Source organism: Thermobia domestica, unplaced genomic scaffold (assembly GCF_964235325.1).
Source record: "Thermobia domestica unplaced genomic scaffold, izTheDome1.hap1.1 HAP1_SCAFFOLD_372, whole genome shotgun sequence".
NCBI classification, from domain to species: Eukaryota; Metazoa; Arthropoda; class Insecta; order Zygentoma; family Lepismatidae; genus Thermobia; species Thermobia domestica.
This window is the reverse complement of record NW_027656085.1, coordinates 46,239-62,551: the sequence shown is the minus strand read 5'-3', so window position 1 is coordinate 62,551 and position 16,313 is coordinate 46,239. Positions and strand designations below refer to the sequence as shown.

Genomic DNA, 16,313 nt, shown 5'->3' with positions numbered 1-16,313 from the left:
TTCTAAACAAAGACTATTTGAGCAGTGTTACATTAGATAATTCTGCATTTCTGTACATATGTGGCTGTGTGTGTTTCAAGACAGCACACAAACTTAACTGCGATGCATGCAATGATATTTTGATACACAAAGAGGAATCAAAATATAAATATTTCACTAACATAAATCGAGGCAAATTGTTGATACCATTAGATTATTTTATTGTAAGAGTATGCAAACATGTATTTGCCATTATGCGGATGTTAATATCTAAAGAATATGAAAACAAGTTCATTTCAAACAATAATCAGAAATTAGTCTTGCATCGCCTGAGTGCATTAGGGATAAGCAGAGACAATAACATACCGGTAATCGATTGTGTGAATAATATTGTAAATCCATGCCACCACGACAGTGAAAAATTGGTAGAACTCATTGTTTCTATTATGTGTAATATTCTTTTGAATATTCAAAATTAATGAAGAAATCTGTTGTAAAAGAAAGGAATAGAAGGAAATTAGACATCCTTTCAGCGTGAGAACGGCCTTCCATAGACCTACAGTTCTGACAATTCTGCCAAATTTGCACATATGCACTCTATATGTATTATCTACAACACTTACGAACATGGGCGCCCGAAGAAAATTTTCTAGGGGGAGGTATCTCCCTGGTTACTATATTACGTTTGGTATTTTTATTTGTATTAAGAAAACCTTAAGAAATTGCAGTTCTTGTTATAATACACATATATACAGGATGTTCATTTATTATGTAGCCAAATCAACGGGCGAAATCCTCTCACCTAAACAAATAAAAAAAACAAAAAACACATGGACATAGGGCGAAAACCGTGTTGTTTCAAAATTACACATGCCGAAAATGAGGAAAGTGTAACTTTGAGGCTGCCTAACTCGAAAACTATAAGGCATATTAAACGCGGTTAAAGAAATATCAGAGGAACTAGTACAGTCTCTATATAAATATCCATGTTTCAGAGTTAGGTTGTACCGGCGCAACGAATTTTATAGAGGGAGTTGGGATATCAGAACCCTGATTTAAGCACGTATAGGGAAAAAGAAGATATGTTTTGATAGAAAATGTCTAATTATCGGTTTATTAAGCTGTTATCTCGTATACAATTATTACTAATTTAATATCTGCAATTATGCAACCACACATAGCACAGTCTAACATCATAGAAATGTGGGTGATAACACTTGCAAACCAAGTTCTAACAGTTAATATCATTCGACAACGGTGATCTAAGCAGGATAAGTGTCATATACGAACAAAAATGATAAACAAAATTGCAGAGATACAGAAATCCGAAATGTTGTGAAAATGAACATCAGGGCAAAGGATTCGAAAAACTATTTACCGAAGAGCGGGTATAGCATGGTACATTCAGTGACATCTTACTTTTTGTATCCAATAGTAGATGTAATAGATATTGCGAGTAAATGGTGTTGAAACAAATGATAGAACGAAAAGTTGGAGGAAACGGGAGATCTCGAGTAAATCCATTAACACGATGATGTCCACCACGAGTTTACGTACCATAACGCATTAAAAGAGTATACATATTTGTTTTGTGTACTAAGGTGAACAAGAATCCAGATAACAATAATAATTATAAGAGATGTTCGATGAGTCATCCATCATCAATACACATTTAATGAAATAGCAGATATGTATCTTATGTATAGTCGTGCCTATGGGAAACCACATGAAGAACAACTTCTATACCATGAATATTTTGCAAATCATGTTCTTCCCAACCGCAGTACTTTTGCTGTTATCGATACCGCATGTGCATGCTACATATGATTCAGTTGGGCACCCTCGGACAGGCTTGACTCCTCATCGAGAAGAGAAAATTCTTCAGATAATTAAAGAAGATCCTTGTACCAGTACAAAAAGGCTAGTAACGCTAGGTGTTTCACACGGAACCGTATGGAGTGTGTTTCGCGAACAACAACTCTATCCCTTCCATTTGCAACATGTGCAAGGAATAAAAGAAAGAGACTATTGTCCGCAAAGACATCTTTGCGAGTGTTATCTTAATTGGTGTGTAGATAACTCTCTATTTCCTTCATTGATCATATTTACTGATGAGTAGTTCACGCGAGATGGTGTTGTCAACATCCACAACGAACACCAATTGGCAGAAGAAGACCCTAACGCAAATTTACCTACCCGACACCAACATCTATTCTGGATTAATGTCTGGGCATACATATTGGAGAACGCACTTCTAGGGCCATATATTTTATCACAGCGTCTTACAGGTGCAACATAACTGCAATTTCTTCAACGAAAACTTTCGGAATGATTACAAAATGTTCCTTTCTCGAGAAAATCTCAACTTTGGTTTATACACGATGGTGCTCCACCACATTTTCTGTGAGATGTTCATGTATTTCTTGATCAGTATTTCCAAGACGGATGAATAGGGCGAGGAATACCCATACAGGGACCTCCTCGCACTTCTGACCTAAATCCTTTGGATTTTTATTTGCGGGACACCTCAAAAGTATACTGTACAAAACACAAATAAACGAAATACATGAATTGGAGCAAAGAATTCGTGATAGATTTTCAAAAATACGTAATTCACTTATGCATTCCAATAGTGTACGTGAATCACTGTCAACCGTGCAGAGTATTGTATTGAACTGACGGATGACACATCGAGCATCTCTCATAATTATTATTGTTATCTGGATTCTTGTTCAGCGTAGTTGTTCAGAACAAATATGTACACCCTTTTAATACGTTATAGTACGTAAATTCATGGTGGACGACATCGTGTTAATGGGCTCTTCGCAGCTCGCGCCAAGTGAACTTTGTGGTGGACAGACACCGTGTGCGTAAGTTTTCTCGGAGTTCTCCCGTTTCCTCCCACTTTCTTCATTCCACCATTTCATTCATTTCTCATCATCACCATCTCCTTTAGCTTAGTCGGCATAACAATGGGACGTAAAACTTGAAAGATTTCATTTCTCCTGCTGTGGCAGAAGCAGCGTTAGGAAAGCCGGAAGCTACAGATTTTTCTTCTAAATGTGCTTATTCTTTCTCTCCGTTTATATACAATGTACGAAATTTCATTGAGCCCAGTAACCATGTCTGAGAGTTTGAGCGCCATCTTTAGTAGAGCCGTATAACCAATACAATTCGAGCAAAAAATGGTACCTTGACAAGATTGTATATAAATAGTGGCGTGAGAAGGTGTCAAAAGTTTTGTGAAAATCGCAACCTGAAATCCCACAGGGGGTCTTTGAAGTTGAAATATGCAAAAATATCTTGAATGGTTTCACTAGTAGTGTGTATATTCCGTTGAACATGGAGTGGTTTGGTTTGACTGATGTACAATAGGGCAGTTTTCTTGATACTTAAGTCAAGATAGCAGTTAAATTTTAAAATCTGTATTGAGCAGAGTGATAGGTCGATTATCTGCAACACCATATTAGTTAACTCTATTAGGTATTGAAACAATAATCTTTTAAACTGGCGCACCTGTATATATATATATATATATATATATATATATATATATATATATATATATATATAATAGAGAGAGAGAGAGAGGGCTCCATGATTAACCCCCGCCTGGGCCTTTTATGGCCCAATCCGCCACTCTTTGTATCGTGTGTGTATGATATTGCGTAGAAAATTGCGATGTGATACCGCTTTAATATCGTTGAAATGTAAGTGCATGGTTATCATACTGATTATAGACGATCAAAGAAGGCTTGAACAAGACTTTTGTTCAATACCATTGAGGACTTATTGATTAGAAAGACGTCAGCACTGACGTCATTTTTGTCTTGAATTCACTAGTTTCATTCAAGAGATTTCATTTCGGTCCTGTTCTAAACAATCCAATTCAAGAGCATTTAATAGCCAATCAGCGGCGTGCACCGCTCGTGTTGAGTGCAGGAAAATGCAAACCAACTATAATGGCGTCGTGTGACAGAGCTGCAATTTTTAAATAAATATCTTTTATTACTCTTTTCCATAATTATCTAATGCTCAAAGTGTGCATTATAATAATAAACAAAAGCTAATATCTGCGCTGGAATATATTGTTAGTATTTTTGTTAATAATATATACACTTTATGTAGTTACAGTCCTTGCATGTCCGTAACTATTGTTAAATTCTGAGGCAATTATAGGTATAAGTTTTAATTTGAGAATTTAATACACAAGAATATCGGATGTGGATTAACAGGTTGACTGCCAAGGTGATTTTAGGGTACTGGTCCCAGAAGGCCACAAATTTCTTCTTACCTTTGGATCAATTATGGATAGTCATGTCACATTTCTTCGCGATATTTTGCTTCTCGCGAAAATGTACCAATGGGAGCCGAGCACCATATGTCATGCTCATGGTCTCACAGTAATTTGTGACAAGGAGCGTCATATATAATGCTCAAGAATCTGAATAGGTTAGTAATTTGTGATATCAAGCATGAACATCATATATGGTGCTCATGGCCCCCACAGAAAAATAACGTGAGTACCACATATAAGGCTCATGGCAGTCAACCTGTTAAGAAAGGAGAGTCCATCATATATATATATATATATATATATATATATATATATATATATATATATATTTGTTGGACTTTCCTTTCTGACTTCTCTTGCTTTAATAAGACGTTTTGTACTGTTATTAATCTGGTATAATAATAAAAAAAATAATTCCGTACAGTTTGATAATATGTTTGCAAACTGAAGTACCTTGAAAATGATTACATGTTATCCTATATAAGATAATAAATTATTTTATTACGGAATCCACACGTAGTATTTCAGAAGTTATTTCTTAAGGTTGGAGTTGCTTTCATGCTTGCAGATTAATTTTACGAGAGTTTTCCCGTAAGGCACAAATGAGCATATAGACATGTGCCACATATACGAAAGTGAAAAAAAACAACACTAAAATCGAGAATGTTATTTAACAATGTCAGGGCAGGAGCATAGAAGGGGGCCCACTGTGGAGTGCAGAGGAAGAAAAGAGAAATCTCCGTATTGAAATCATATGTAAATCTCTCCCTTACTGCCCCTTTACCTACAAGAATGTTGTATCATCCAAATTTAAAGAAAAACTTATGATATGCCAAATAAAATAATAGCAATTACTGAAATTTAGGTAAAAGTTGGTAGAGCCAAGATAAAAAAAATCTTTATATAATTTCTATAATGCCATTCCTGTAAGTGTGAGTTCCTTATTTAAAGTCCTGTAGCCCCTTTCGGACTTTCTTTGATAGGTGGACTTACGCGTGAGTTATCTGCCACCTTGGTTTATCAAAGAATAGGTGTGTGATTACCTTATTAGTTTCGAACATCTGATATTAAAGAACATGGAATGCAGCAAGCCTGCAAGAAACAAACAAATTATTCTGGTACTTACCATACCAGCCGAAATTCTATTAGGGAAGGTGATAACTCCATGTGGTTTAATAAACACTTTTATTTTAACACACTTAATCACTTAAACCAAAGCACTTAATTTATATCGATATATTATTTGTGCACAGTTAAACCGAAAGAACTATCTTATGATTTTTTATCACTAGTTCATAGTTAATAACATATATTTGTATCCACTGCACAGTTCATCTTCTTTAATTCCCAGGTAGATATGTCCGTTACTTCACAGCGTTAATCCCAATTTTCGTGTCTCTTCTTTCTTGTTGATAACTTTCTTTAGAACGGTTTCCGTAGCATCCTAACGTAGATTAAGTCCTTGGTGCCTGATTATAACTTTAAGGCCACTACTTTTTAACCACTTCAAACTTGGTTTTAATTGCACTTATATATATATATATATATATATATATATATATATATATATATATATATATATATATATATTAGTTGTTTGTTGGTGCATACGCAAGATGCGTTATTTTGTTTACAATATTGTCAGATTGGATCTCAAAATGCATATGGTCTAGAACATTAAAACAGTTCATCCAACTTATTTTGAACACCAATGATGCAACTTATCGCATTTAATTAAACTCAACTTGAATATAGATATATTCACCTATCTTCAATTGCAACTAACTTATAGTGTTCATGCTGAAAATAACTATTGTCACACGAGCAGCAACTGCACAGACTCGATCTAACCGCCAATTGCCCTGTTCTTGTCCAGATTTTCGGTTTTGTGAAAGGGGTTTCACGCACAAGAGTCGTGTCTCGCATCAATGCTACTGACTTTTCAATAGAGATAACCTTTTCTATTGTATATCTACCTGCTAACGGAACTTTGGGAGGAAGTATGCCTATTTTTATTTACATTGACTTTATACTAAATAATTCACTTCTTATAGATTGTCACCTCGTTTCGAATCAAGCACTAAAATCTGCATGCTTTGGCCTTTCACTAGATACTAAATATGTTATAGTCCCCTTCTGATATAACCTTAAAATTTTGCATTGAAAATAGGCCGGTTAATATGTTTTTCACCACCTGACATTTTCTTTTCTTATATTTGTCTAGTCACTGGTGCCCTCTAGCGGAAAGAATTCAAAATACCGCTGACAACCATAAAATTTCGGAGTTTTCTGCTTCGGGTGACAGTTTTACAAATGATTAATTATAGAATGAAATTAAACATACATCTACTTTACTTACAAGTATATACATATCTTTGCTACGCTATATATATATGTAGTATGGAGTTGTCATCCTCTATTAACTTTATTTGAATCGATTTCTTAGGGTAAGGATTACCAGTCTCCATCTGTCCGCAGCAGAAAGCCAAAACTCCACCCTTCCAATACCAGACAGTACTTTTTATTCTCGCGGCTGAAAGAAAGCTTTATGATACGATATACGGAAGGACGGAAAAGGTAAACAAACAATAAGGGTACGGGTAGCTTTCCAAGACTTAATTGACTCTTAAACACAATAATTCTTACATAATTTAATTATTATTATTATTTGATATTACAAACTGCTTCATCTGGTAAACCTGGAACGAATTCACAGCCTGTTTTGATAGATTCGCTACGCCAGCTAGAATTCTTGTGAAATCGGTGGTTATCCCATGGTTTTTCACACGTCTTCGTCCTTCTGTTTTTATATCTATATGTTAAATTTTGACAATAGACAAATATCCGTCTTTCTGTCGCCTTTTCGGTAGTGTTACAACTCCGTTTTATAGTTTTTTAGTTCTATATAGTATTCTTATAGGTGCTTAACAGAAATAAAACAGTAATTTTTAGTTTCAACTCACAATATAGTTGGCAAGGCTGACCAAGCATAGGTGACTGACCTTTTGAAGCTTAGTTGTCTTCTACAAGTCTGCCTTAAAAAAAATCTCCAACTCACTAGAGTCTATCTTTCTATATACGAAATCCAATATCTGTGGTTACATCCTCGATATAAACTTGAATATTACCAATACTTATGAAATAAAAATAAATATGATTCTAAGTTAATTAATAATATAAATAATATATGAAAATAAAGAAAACCATTTCCGTTTTGATATGCAAATTAATGAAAAAGTCTAAATATACTACTATATAAATTTATTAATAAAATAATAAGGACTGCGTGTTACACCACGCGAGAGTACGTCCATAGGGAGCAGGCGCGTCATCAATGGAGCTTATAGTACAAGAAACATAAGAATAAGGATAATGTATAAATAAGAATAGTGCAACTAACCCTTGACATCGTATTCACTCATTTGAACTTAACTATAGCCCTTGTAATGATTTGATACTGGTAAAACTAAACTTCTAAACATAAAATACTAGTTTCCTACATTATACAGGCATATTCCGAAGTGGAAATTATTGTTCTATACCATCCTCTTTCATCCGCACTCACACATTTTAACAGTAAAATTACTATTTGTTTGACGGGCTATTCTTAACCAGTACCAAATATGGAATAGGTTTGTAAAGAAAGTCTGATGCAGATATGGGCGATAAGTCCAGTAGCTGAAAAAATATTATCATTGCTTCGTTTGATTTCCTGTGTTGTCAGCCTTTTCTTTAAACAGTCTTCGATGGCATAGTATAAATAACATCAAAAGGCTGTCATTGCCTCGTGATACAATTTTGGGAAACAGTTCGACTTTTTGTTTTTGAGTGCGTTTCTGTCATCGGTACGGCATTTGAAGAATTATATTTTTAAAAAGCTGAGTGCAGGGAACGATTTTATACCTAAGCAGCACTTTACTCTTTTAACTTAAGCTAACCTAACGCATATTTAATGTAAAAAGAACAAAATACTTAATGAAAATTCCATGGCGTTGTTACACAATCAATTGACTTGTTTTATAAATGATTTAATATAATCTATTAAATTCCAAATGCCTGCCGAAAGTTAGGAAAGATATGCTAATATTATAGCTATTCATTCGCAGGTCTGAAGTTAATCAGTATGCAGGTTTCATTTTCATTTGTTTTCATAGCTTGTCACTTGTTTTGGACTGACACATATCAACAAGTATATATAACATGATTCAATATCTCTATGATCGTGTAAAAGTTGTTTCAAGTTCATTCGAGACTCTTGTTCAAGTGTCTTGAACATTACTCCTATGAACATGTTAATTTGAGATATTGAATGGTCTTGTTCAAGCTTTCTTGGATCGTCTACAAAAAGCATTAGAAAGGGAAAAAGAAACTGTTCTGAATTCCGCACTACTGTAGAATAAGGTTACAAGCTTTTTTCAATTAATTCTTGGACTGTCTCCGGAAATTAGGAACGTTTGCTGGATTAGGAGTGCCAACTCACAAAAATAAAATTCCTGGCATTTTCACATAATCTTTTATACTTATGAAGAGTAATTCTATTTTGTTCTTGTAATATATAGGTGAACCTGAGAAAAACACCCGTGAGCCGGTAAAATACCGGCCAGTTGGCAACCCTACTGCTGGGACTGCTATTGCTACTGCTGGATAGAGTGTTAAATTGGAAATATGTCCTTATTGTTTCAACACAATAACACAACAGTTTAATACTTGATCTGCAATATTAATGAAATCCACTATGGGCTATCATACAAGAGCAGAGACGCCCACACCATTTTTCTAGTAGGGAAAAAGACCGATTGCAAGGAGGACAAAAGACCTACACACAAGCGCGAACGCGAATAAACACACACTTTAAACATGTGTGCGCATACTACATAATATAAAACAATAATTATTTACGCATATATCCTTATTAACTACCTAGGTACAGTAAATTATATTTTTCTACTATAGTAATATAGTATTTTATATAAATATATTAAGAACTATGGCTTGTGAGTAAGCAAATTATTATGTCTCGATGTGCACTTCAGAGAATTGAACATTCTTCAAAAATCTAGTGCAAGTGCGCCAACCGTGTGCAAGAGTACAATTATTCAAACAAAAGATGCTAACTTGCTTAAGAAAGATATAACTATGTACAAAATAATTTTGTCAATAGTTGCATTATGTATAATCCAGGCTTGACTGCTGTAACATATTAATTCTAACATATTTCTAGTCTATGAGTTTTCGTCATAAATCACCTAAGCAGTTAAAAGTAGTTAACTATTCCTAGAAACCCTAATGTCAGTATGAAGATCTAGAGGCATTTATTCCACTGAAAATCGTGTTTGTGAGAGAAGTCCGTTGTTCTTGCTATTAACGTTAGCCTGCCACCCATCTGTTGGTTTGTTAGTAAACTGTACTTTCCATAGCTTTTAAAAGTGTTTTTCTTCGAAATTCTAGCTTGAGATTGACTGTTCAAATGGCTTTTTACCGTACTAACCACGTTAATTTGCGGTTCATATCTAGTAGGGTGGAGCGAAAAAAATCAAATTTTCGAGTATCGAATTCTAATAGGGCTCAAAAGTTTCGTATTTGCATGCTAATCAATGGAAAAATGAAAATAATCACATTTCGGATCTTCAGTTCGCGCAAATGGCCTAAAATTAAAAAAAAAGACAGAAAACACCAAAATTTACCTTTATGCGAAAAAATCAAATTTTTGAGTATCGAATTCTGAAAGAGCTCAAAAGTTGCGTATTTGCGTGCAATCAATGGAAAAATAACGAAAATAATCACACCTAGGATCTCCAGTTCGCGCAAACGGCCTATAAGTTTTAGAATGTTACAAAAAAAAAAAAAAAAAAAAAAAAAACACGAACATTTACCTTTACGCAAGGAATATACAGATTACTTTTTTTTATTTCTATGGCGTTTAAGTACTTTATTTTAGTTGTGTGAGAGCATGTTTGTTAATTCGTTAATGTGAGTGAATTTATACATTTTATTTTCATAATGATTTTGCAGCTCTTCGTCCATTTGGCAACATTTTCTTTTTTTCTTTCTTTCTTTTTCTTTTTTTCTTCATGAAATGGCCCAGAACTTCCTACGAGGAGGTGGCTGCAATCTACACACACATCCTGCTAAACTCTCCTACTAATTAGGGTGTGCTAAATTATGTTGATTTAGTCAAGTACGTTGTCTTAAATTCAGATTTTTAATCAAATTTTGGCATTGTGAGTCTTGAGAGCAAATTTGCTCTAATGTAGCCATCTCTGTTTTCTTGTCCATACGCCTTTCTTGCAGACTTTGTGACAAGTTTGACACATCTTTCAACTTCCTGAGCATACCACGGAACATTTAAGATGTCAAACTCATGAGCAGATTTGTCATGCATATGTGATAAATTTCTGTTGTCAAGCTTTCGAGCACTGGAGGAGGCGACTGCGTACATTTTCTCCAATCTATCAGCTCACTGTAGTCCGTGGCATCAAAATTTATTGAAATTGCTACAAAAGTTCTAACAGATTTCAACTTCGGATCGTGATTTCTTGCCTCTCGCACTCTCCCGTAACCCAACTCTAGTACGTGTTGTCTCTCATACACTGTTATACCTAACAATATGTTCTTTGGATGACAGAAAAACGCGTTTCTTAAATCACAGGATCGATAATTCTTTTAATTGTTTGGCAAATATCTATTGTTTGAACTACCTTCAAAATATGTTTAGATCCATATTTCACTGACTGATATCTCTTTATGTTGAACCAGATAGGGACAAGTCTTTATAATGTAGTTTACAAGCACTTTGAGTTCGTTTGTAGGATTTGTTTGAGAAACGTACAGTCCGCAGCAAAAAACCTGCAACATGAGCATGTAAGTCTATTGTAAAACGGCGAAGTCTTTTTCTCCAAAATAAGTGTGCAGGGAAGAACGCCGAGGTTTCTCCTGGCGTGATTCGTGCCACTTAGACGCTATGTTGATTCTCTCCGCTGTTAGGCGTAGTTTCACAATAATCTTATATGCTCATGTTGCAGGTTTTTTGCTGCGGACTATACAACCGTAAGACTCGGTTTGCACATCTCAGCCATCGGAAGTAACTGAGATGTCTAGGATCTCTTATAGCCACATCTGTAGCACACTGCCTTGTCTGAATTGCTCTGTTAGAACTTTTATGACAACTTCAATAAATTTTAATGTCACGAACTACAGTAAGCTGATAATATTGGAGAAAATGTAAGCTGTCACCCTCTTCAGTGCTCAAAAGCTTGACATCAGAAACTTATCACTTATGCATGACAAATCTGTTCATGAGTTTGATTTTTTAATTTTTTATGCCATACTCAGGAAGTCGAAAGGTGTCAAACTTGTTACGGAGTCTGCAGGAAAAGTGTGTGGACAAGAAAACAGAGATGGCTACATTAGAGCAACTTTGCTCTCAAGACTCACAATGCCAAAATTTGGTTAAAAAATCTGAACTTAAGACAACATCCTTGACTAAATCAACATAATTTAGCACACCCTAATTGTAGGAGAGTTGAGTAGGATGTGAGTGGAACTCGAATTGCAGCCACTTCCTCGTGATGAGTCGTTCTTTCAGAAAAAATGTTCCGGGGGGGGGGGGACATTGCTGGTACAATTCTATTTATTTTATATTATAAACGTATTATTTTGCTCTCCTCCGGGAGGCACTCTCAAAGTTCCCCAAAAAACATGTCTGGAAGAAACACTGCTCATGATGAGTTGTGGGCCATTTCATGAAAAAAGAAGAAAACGTTGACAAATGGACGAAGAGATGCAAAATCATTATGAAAATAAAATGCACAAAATTACTCACATTAGCGAATTATTAATAAGCATGCCCTCCCACAACTAAAATAAAGTACTTAGACGCTAAGGAAATGAAAAAAGTAATCTGTATATTCCTTGCGTAAAGGTAAATTTTGGTTTTTTTTGTCATTAAAAGATATAGGTCCTTTGCGCGAACTGATGACCCAAAGCGTTATTATTTTCGTTATTTTTCCATTGATTAGCACGCAAATACCCAACTTTTGAGCCCTTTTAGAATTCAATACTCAAAAATTTGATTTTTTTCGCATATAAAGGTAAATTTGGTGTTTTTGAGTCTTTTTTTTTTTTAAACTTTAGGCCGTTTGCGCGAATTGAAGATCCAAAGTGTGATTTTTTCGTTATTTTTCGTTAATTAGCATGCGAATACGCAATTTCTGAGCCCTATTAGAATTCGATACTCGGAAATTTAATTTTTTCGCTCCACCCTAATATCTAGTGCCTGTCTTAGCATTTCGGAACACATTTATAATATGTGTGTTTGTATTGTTTTGCAGGAGACTTGTGAATGGAGTTGTGAACATTACAAATGTACAAAGTTATGTTTCGAGTTGTGTGACAGACCACCATGTAATGAGCCTTGCAAAAGGATACTACCAAAGTGTGGACACCAATGCGTAGGATTCTGCGGTGAACCATGCCCTCCGTTATGCAGGATTTGCAATTCATATGAACTAATGGAGGAATTTGTACTTGGATCAGAATACGAGAAGTCAAGGTAAAATTTCGTTTCAAAATACTCCATACTTAAGAATGCATAATGAACTAATTCTTGTTGGTTGGTTGCCGAATACACGCCCTCCTCAGAAAACCAAATAAAGCTTTGGCAATAATTCTCCAACAACATCCGACAATTTGCCAAGTAATTTCTATCCTCAGGCCTAACATCTTGAAATCAAAATGTACAGCCTCTCCAGATGACCGCTGCCCCTACAAGACTCCTGCCAACCATATCCCAAGAGTATGCCAACCATCAACCAACCATCTCCTTCCTAGACTCTAACACCTTAAAATCCCAATACACATTCTTCTCAAAGGGTTCCTGCCCATACAAGTTCATATAAACCCCTTCCAACGATTCCCCACAATACACCAACCAGATTTGATCATCTATCCTATGTCTAAACAGTACGAAATCCAAATAATCTCTTCAAAAAGTCTCCGCCCTTACAAAACCAAAAGAGCCTGTGCCAACTATTCCCCAACAAGAAACTTACCAAGTCCTATCCTATGTCTAAACACTTTGAAATCCAAATGCACACCCTCTCTAGAAGTCTTCTACCCCCTAGTAGTACAAATAACCATGTGTCAACGAAGTCCGATTGTCTCACAGTGGTTCCAAACGTAAATCTAACTGGACAAAAGTCTGTGAGTTAATGTATGACTGCTAGCACTATGTTTATTATACTGATTGTGACAACTAATTTTATTGTGTGACATGCATTGACGGTACCTTTTACAACATTGTGGAAGATTATTTCGTCGTATATGAGAAAAATACGTGATTATGATGTGTGAAGACATACTAACTAATAGGATAAATGCAAATGTAAGTTAGTGTACATATTTTGCAGCAGGAAATAATATTATATGAAGCATAATGACAATAATGCAGATCTCAGTCATCACATTTATTGCCTTCGAGATCATAATCATCATTATTATTATTATCATTATCACCATCATCATCAGAAGCATCAAATGTCTGTATTAATTTTAATGTGGTACTTGGTAAGGGGGACCCTCTGTCTGATCGTGGCAGTCTTCTATGTGAACTGATGACGGGATCTGAGGAAATAAGCAGTAAATGCAACAAATCTTCCTAGTCTTCTCTAGAGAATACTTTCTGGTATGATGCTCCCTGTAATTACGCAGGTCTTTATTTCTAGCTTCCTGAGCTTCTTCGGACAACATTCTAATGGGCAAGATTGCTGATTTTATGATTACTGCACCGTGAATTAATACTGGATGGTAGCTCTTTCCCACTGATCTCTATGTTTATTTGTAGACCTAGTTGTTGCTCCACATGTCTATATACACCAGTATTTCTATTGACACTCTCCGATTCGCTACACCAAGCTCCAAACAATGCCCGATGTGGTATTTCTAATCTTCCTGATTGGGTGGCCATATCTGAAAAGACGAAACAAAATGAAAAGCGACAAACAAGTATAGTCAAGATAAATAGACTAAAGACGTAACTACACACACGTACATAAATCTCGATGGATAACGTCGGAAGTCAAACTTTGCATTCTAATATCTTGATGTGCTGATGCATGTAAGTATTACCCATGCAAAAAATACACATTTTACCATAGCTTATCAAATTGCACAAGTAATGTACACGTATTATACATAAATCTAACAGTAAGCTTAAGTCAATCTCCTAATGATGCTTACTGTTACATTACTAGCCCAAAGTATATTGAAATCCTAATACGTAGTGTTTCCAGAGGGTCCCTACCAATACAAGACTCCCTGCTAGGAGAGGTCGAAAAAATCGGAAGTTTGAGGACCTCTTTGCGGTAGTGCGGAAAAGTTGTGTCTGCATGTAAGTATTATCCATGCAAAATTTCAGAACCTTAGGATAATATCTTCTGTTCTGGCAAGGTCTCCGAAGTTTCGAAAATTTGGTAAAAAATAGGAAAAATCTATTTTTTTAAATTTTCAATAGAATCGTAGGCCCTATCGGAGTAGCACGGAAAAGTTGTACCTACATGTAGGTTTTATCTGTGCGAAATTTCAAAACCCAAGAATCATATCTTATGTTCTGGCAGGAGGTGCAAAATTTTGAAAATTCGTTTAAAAATTCACATTTATCTTGTTTAAAATTTTTTTAATACTATATATTTACCACAGGATCTTTCATGGTAATAACGAAAAGTTGCGTTTACATATATTTAACAACTATAAAAAGTCCAGTAGGAACAGGCATTTCTGTCTGATCAAAGAACAAAGCGAGTTATGTGAATCGACCCGGTCGATGTGCAAGAAACGAGGAAAATTCAAAACCGTCTCAACAGAAAGTCAAATTGTCTTCCTTGTAATTCTGAAAATAATGCCTCATTCGGCTCGTTTCGTGGCTCATCGCTATCGCAGCACGATATGCAGTTCACAACAACAAATTCAACAGCCTCAGAGGAAGAAAACGCAAGCAAAATGGAGGATAATGTCGATGCAAGTACACGATCTTTGCCCCGAACAGCGTCGCTCCAAATTCGAATGAAGCTTACAAATACCGCCATATTAAGTCAAAGGTTTAGGGTATCGCTTCAAGCCATTGCTGCAATAGTCACAGGTGTTTTGCACGACGTAGGCCTAATCAGCACATCGGATACAACGTTAGTGGCTGACAATATCAAACTATCAACGGGAAAATCTTAAACTGTGAAAAAACTTAGAAGTGAGTGTTTGGAAAATGCATGTGGTCCAAATTTAGGTCTTTGCTTTGATGGTCGACTTGATAACACATTGTCAAGCGGAAAGCTTGGCGAGAAGTACATCAGAGAACATTCATAGAAGAACATTATTCTCTTGTGAAGGAATCTCTTTCTATCTACGTTGGACACGTTACACCTACCTCTAGATCCAGTCTGGACATTTCTGAAAATATTATCAACTATATTACAGCAGAGGTGCTTGGAGGGCTCAACAGCGTGATTGCACGTGGTTGTGATGGAACACTAGTGAACACAGGAGTACATAATGGAGTACTGCGCCACCTTGGATTGAAATTAGGCAAACCTGTTCAATGGGCTCTTTGCCTCCTTCATTTTAATTGCCCCCTACGCCACTTGTTCCAGTTCCTTGATGGCCCCACTTCTGGCCCTTCGTCTTTACTCTGGCAGCATTGGAAAGTCTTTGGACCGATATGAACAGCTTCCATTAGTAACATATGAGCCAATTAATTGTGCCTTGCCTTAAATTAATCCATCCATTCGTAGTAAGGATCAAAAATATCTGATGGATATTGTTCTTGCCATTTCCTCAGAAATCTGTCCAGCAGATTTAGCCAAACGCGATCCAGAACGACTCAACGTGTCGCAACAACAGGTTGACAACAGCGAACAGGATCTTACGGCTGTATGTTTCCACAACGAAACTTCCGTACAGCCTAAACACCATAGTGGATTTCATTATGAGAGTGTGTGTTCCATTCTGATTCCGTATCAAAGTCCAACATTCAATTAAGGATGGAGCT

At 35.8% G+C, this 16,313-nt stretch overlaps 1 protein-coding gene across 1 annotated transcript in view; it reads left to right on the top strand.

Annotated features, from left to right (window-relative positions):
* Window positions 1–16,313, top strand: part of LOC145676807 (NFX1-type zinc finger-containing protein 1-like) — a 141,133-nt gene that overhangs the window by 110,491 nt on the left and 14,329 nt on the right. The window contains exon 6 of the mRNA XM_081747583.1: window positions 12,607–12,827. Within this exon, the coding sequence (XP_081603709.1) occupies window positions 12,607–12,827 (221 nt within the window). The remainder of the gene's footprint in view (window positions 1–12,606; window positions 12,828–16,313) is intronic.